At 38.7% G+C, this 5,144-nt stretch overlaps 1 protein-coding gene across 1 annotated transcript; it reads right to left on the reverse strand.

Moving 5' to 3' along the window:
• Nucleotides 1-2,088: 2,088 nt before the first annotated feature.
• On the reverse strand, nucleotides 2,089-5,144 carry LOC114186072 (mitochondrial phosphate carrier protein 3, mitochondrial-like). The gene is made up of 6 exons (XM_028074088.1): nucleotides 4,684-5,144; nucleotides 3,542-3,903; nucleotides 3,372-3,415; nucleotides 2,850-3,064; nucleotides 2,623-2,747; nucleotides 2,089-2,523 (listed from the first exon to the last, which is right to left on the reverse strand). Exons 1-6 carry the CDS (start codon nucleotides 4,996-4,998, stop codon nucleotides 2,451-2,453), a joined length of 1,134 nt encoding a protein of 377 aa, XP_027929889.1. The 5' UTR covers nucleotides 4,999-5,144; the 3' UTR covers nucleotides 2,089-2,450.

Genomic DNA, 5,144 nt, shown 5'->3' on the forward strand with positions numbered 1-5,144 from the left:
GGAACTAGTGGAGGAAACCAAGGGGAAGATGAACCATAGCCCATGGCAATTATGCTTTATAACCCTCCTGAAAATACTGGAACTGCATACTCCCAGTTTGAGAGAATGGTTCTCAACCAGCTGCAAGACCTCAACATGGCACAAAATGCACACCATGCTTATTGCATAACAAGGTTCCAAGACCTGGATGATCAGTTGCATAATGTTCAATGACTTTCTCTCCAATATCTACAACAGGGACAATCCTAGGAATAAATGAAGGGGATGGCTCATAGGTCATGCATCGCATTTTCGTGATGCGGTTTGTGTGTTTGTCTGTCTGTTCCGGTTTTTTAATCAGCTATTTTCTCATTTCAATCGACTGATTATATTAGTTTTCAGCTTCATGATGTATCTGTTATTTCTATTTCTGTTATGGTGTGCTTGTATTCGTATCAGCTGCCTTGATACACCCCTATGTTATTGTTTTAATGAAAATTTTCCTCTTTCCAAAATGATCTGTGCATTTACTTTCATTTGATGAATCCAAAAGGGAAGAAAAATGAGTGAAAATGAGTAAAATTGTGTTAAAATTCGAAAACCTGAAACAAATCTGCTGGAATCATATAATACTACAAACTTAATCTAAAATCTGAAGTTAAATCATATTACTAATGATAGGGGGAGCATATGCATATGTGATATGTATGTATGCTTGTGTTCTCTTGCTTGGTTGTGTGTTTGGAATATTGGTATCTTGTATGCAAAAACTTTTTCAGATTTCTCCATGGAACTTAGCTCATCAACTCAACTCGAGGATGTTGGCTTCATCAATTTAGAGGGAGATTGTTGACACAAGCAAGCTTGAAGCAAAGAATTGATAAAGCCATGTGCATGAAGATCATAGGTGTTTGATGAAGATTGATGAAGATCCTCTTGAATATCATGTTTTAGTGTGTTAAATCTAAAAATAACATGTTAAATGTAATGGTTTAGTGTTGTATCATGTTGGTAGGCTATATGACATAGGTTGGATGTCTTGTGTGCCTTAGTGTGTCTCTTTTAATGTGTTAAAATGGGTTTTAACAGGTTAAAAGGCTTGTTGTATATAGTTTCTGGTATAAATGCATTCAGTCAATTGAATTATTTTTCAATCGACTGATTTCACTTAAGATCAAGTGAAATCAGCTGACGGTACGAAAAGTTCAATCAATTGTTTTCACTTAAATCAGACTATATAAGTTGTGTTTTCGCGAGCAGAGGTATGAATATAAGTTTTTTGTGCACGAAACTGTTATTCTTCTCTGGAAAACTCTCTCTCTCTTAATACACAACTACAACTCGTGTTTTGAAGATCTTGATTGATCTTAGAGGCATTTTGACTTGTGAGTAGCTTGAAAAACACATGTATGGTTGGCTAGGGACAACCACCATCAAGTTTTGATGTTCTTGTGCCTCTGATTGATTTGCCTTATGTGAATATTTAAGTGTAGTGATTTGATATATAATTTTAATATTTACACATGACTATAAACTACCACATGGCACGACAATAACATGACACATTGGTCGATTATAAATTTTTAGAAAAAAATAAATAAAAATTTCACAACTTGACACATATCTTATACAAACATGTGTTAACTCTACCTCAACAAAAATGACCAAATTGAACCCGTACTAAACTTAACCAACCAAAATTATGAAGACCAAATTAAATTAAACCAAAAAATTACGGAATCAAATCTGTAATTATATAATTTATTTGCTATTCTTCTACCACCAAACACCCCCATCGTATTTCTTTTGTTCAACCATCTTCCCAACCAAACAAGTGTTAACCACGGCGCGACAAATTTGACCAATCACTTTTCCATGGTTTTTTCCAAAAAAATAGGCTTGAAAGCCTTAGAACTATGACATGTGTGCCTGTATTCCAATCAAATATAGCAACAGCCAACAGAACCAATCTACCAAAGTACTGTTTCAGGAATAAATGGATAGAAGCTAACTAGGAATCTGGCATGGAAACGAGATCATTGCAAGAGTTAACGTATGGTATGGAATTAATATAAATCGCAATTTGACAATTTCCAGGCAAGAAACAACAAATAAAAATGATCTCAAACTCGGCATTGCATATGCGTCTGTGCTTATTGCACGGACAATAAAAGAAAGAAATGTGTATTCCCGGTTGGCAATGGCATGTGGCGAACCTAACATGCAAAATTATATCATTCCTAACTACAAAGTTCTCAGAAAACGGGAAGGATGCGAGCAAAACCATCCTCCCAAAAATGTGACATACTCATACAATAAAAATGGAAACAATGTCTGAACTTGAAAAGAATATTATCCAACGAAGCTTGAGTTCCACCCAAGCAACTTCAGTCCTCTGATTATTTATGGTTCCTATTCACTGCCTTCTAACTTTCGTAAACAAACTATTGAGTGTCTCATCACTGGACATTTTACGCCTTTGCTAGCCCAGAATCAGGAGCTGCAGCTGGAGCAGCAGCAGGAGCAGGACCACCAGTTGTTGGCCTGGGAAGGTGGGAAATGTTCATTAGCACATCATATAAATAACGAAACATATAACGAAGTGTGGAACCGTATCATATAATAGCAATTGTGTAAACTTACAGCCCAACAAAGACTTTGAAAGCATCATATATTCCCCATTGGGCACCAGTAAGAGTTCCAATCATCACAATACGGAGGGGAAGACCACGGGTGAAGAGACCCCACAAACCAAGCTTACTCACCGCCTGCATTACATGATATATAGCATTAAAGAAAATTGATATGAACAGATGAACAGATATAATTAGAGACAACTACACAACAATGGCACCAAGTCTGCCACTCACATCACCAACTGTTGCTCCTTTAGCATTGTTCAGGAAAGAGACAAGATTATCAGCAGGATGAGACACGATTGCACAAAGCACACCAGCAATATATCCACCAGCAAAACTGACACCGAGTTGCAGGTTTTTGCTGCACTCATTCTTTGGTGTAGGAATGGCATGCTTATAGATAAGCTCCACTATGGTCTCAAATGAAGCAAACTTCATCATTGTGTCTGCAGGAAGGAACTTTTTATGTCATACAAGTCATATTATCAGGTACCTGGACCTTTTATATAAAGTTACAATTTAATGTATATAAAACAATGGTCAAACAATACAGCACAAAATTTGTAACTTCAACACCAATATTCACATTGGTGTTGAAAACCAAAAACTTGCAACCACCCAGAATAGGGCATGAACTCTTGAAGTACCAACAAAAACCGCTAGTCCAGCATCTCAAGAAATACTGAACAATGCACAAACAGCAATTTAGGGGGCACTAAACTATAAAGCAAATTATATAATGGGCCAACTTACATGGAATCTGTCGTCCCCACAAAGGCACTATTCCCTTGTACAGCCTGAAATCACAAGACATTCAATAGATCACATGCTAATCTTAAATCCAATAATAGACCAACATAGTATGATTTCAAACGCATCCTCTGCCAAACAATTATAGGAGTTAACAGTATCTGTAAGCATACCCCAAGGTTCCTTCAGATCTCACAAATTTTGGGAGCCCATCTGCCAAACCCCTAGCAAAGCCAGGCTGTGTTTGGACACGGACCTTCACAGCCTCAAAGGGGCAAAGAGCAACATCAGCAATAACCTCAGCAGAAGCGGAACCAGCAAGGTAAATCAAGGTCTTGTACTTGCTAGCATACTCTGGGCCAGCAATATCAGAATAATACTTCTTAAAGAACTCGTAGAATCCGAATTTGCAAGCACCCTGGGCACTGTAACCAAGCAAGGTAGGCACCCAACCACGGAAAAATCCCCTGAAGCCCTGCTCCTTAAGCAAAACCCCAAATCCAGACGTGATGTTCTTGTACTTAGAAGGGTCGATCTGAAATCAACAAGTAAACGTTAAAACATAAATCCAAGTAAAAATAAGTAAACAATTCCAATTTCAATTCCACTGGTATGCACAAGCTATTGACTGTAGGCCCAGTCTCCTCTAAAGAATACAAAGACAATAAACATCAATAGTTTATGAGAAAACTAATTCCTGATATTCTAACACATCCATAATATGCTATTCACGTGCAAGTGCAAGCAATATCAGCAACTAAATTTTATTATCAACCACCGAGATTACCTATTCTAGAGGACCTGGATCCTTAACGTCACAACACTAATAACAGATTCCGCACTTCATAATGTACCAAACTTCAATGTTCTTCACCTAATTATGTGCCTAACGAATAATATGATTCCCACGCGGAATAATACTCAGCACCTCAACGTAATACAGCGCTACTACAGCTACAAAATCCAAAAATACATGGTAGACTCACTAAACTAGAAATACATGAATAGCATATATCATAAAGTAGAAAAAAGACGAAATAGACCAGAAATTAAACGACATACGAGGCTAACGATTTTTCAACTAAACAAACAGCCAGACCTAGCAGATCTAATTAACCAAGACATAATAATCACGACCTTATACCGGAAAATACTTCAAAGAAAATCACAGATCTAACAAAAACGAAGACAAGTGGCAAAAACAACACACAATCGAGCGAAAACAGTTAAATCTAAGAACAACAAGTCAGATCGTGATAAACAAAATACATAGAGATAAAGAGAAATAGAGAGACAGGAAGATAGACAGAGAGACCTGCATATTACACTTGACAAGGTCAAGAGGAGTGACGGCCATGTGAGTAAGGCCACAGCTGAGGATTCCACCGGCAGTACAGGCGGCGTAGAAGGCGGGAGAGTACAGCTCGATCTTGCGTGACTCGCTAGGAGAGGGAATCATGATGCCACGCGATCCGGCATCGAGGTTTGCCGGCGGTGCCGAAGGTGCGGCGGCGGCTGCGGCGGCGGTGGAGTGGAGCATACGGTGGAGTGGAAGCGTCTTGGAGGAAGAGGAGTAGAGGAAGGAGGGGATGAGAGAGTTGCGGCCAGAAGAAGAGTCGGAGATAGCCATTAGGTCAGAGAATAGATGAGAAAGACGCAGACAAAGGGAAAAGGGTCAGAAGCGTCAAAGGAAAGCGAGAGAGAAGGAAAGGATCTCTCTCTATAATTTTTCCAATGCCTCTTCTGCGTTTGGTTCCAAGATCTTGGCTTCTCTTT

Source organism: Vigna unguiculata, chromosome 1 (assembly GCF_004118075.2).
Source record: "Vigna unguiculata cultivar IT97K-499-35 chromosome 1, ASM411807v1, whole genome shotgun sequence".
NCBI classification, from domain to species: domain Eukaryota; kingdom Viridiplantae; phylum Streptophyta; class Magnoliopsida; order Fabales; family Fabaceae; genus Vigna; species Vigna unguiculata.

Coding starts and splice junctions, on each gene's coding strand:
- LOC114186072 (XM_028074088.1), bottom strand. CDS start 4,998: ATGGCTATCTCCGACTCTTCTTCTGGCCGCAACTCTCTCATCCCCTCC. Junction 3,065..3,371: donor GTGGGGACGACAGATTCCAT/GTAAGTTGGCCC, acceptor TCCTTCCTGCAG/ACACAATGATGAAGTTTGCT. Junction 2,748..2,849: donor AAGGAGCAACAGTTGGTGAT/GTGAGTGGCAGA, acceptor CATGTAATGCAG/GCGGTGAGTAAGCTTGGTTT.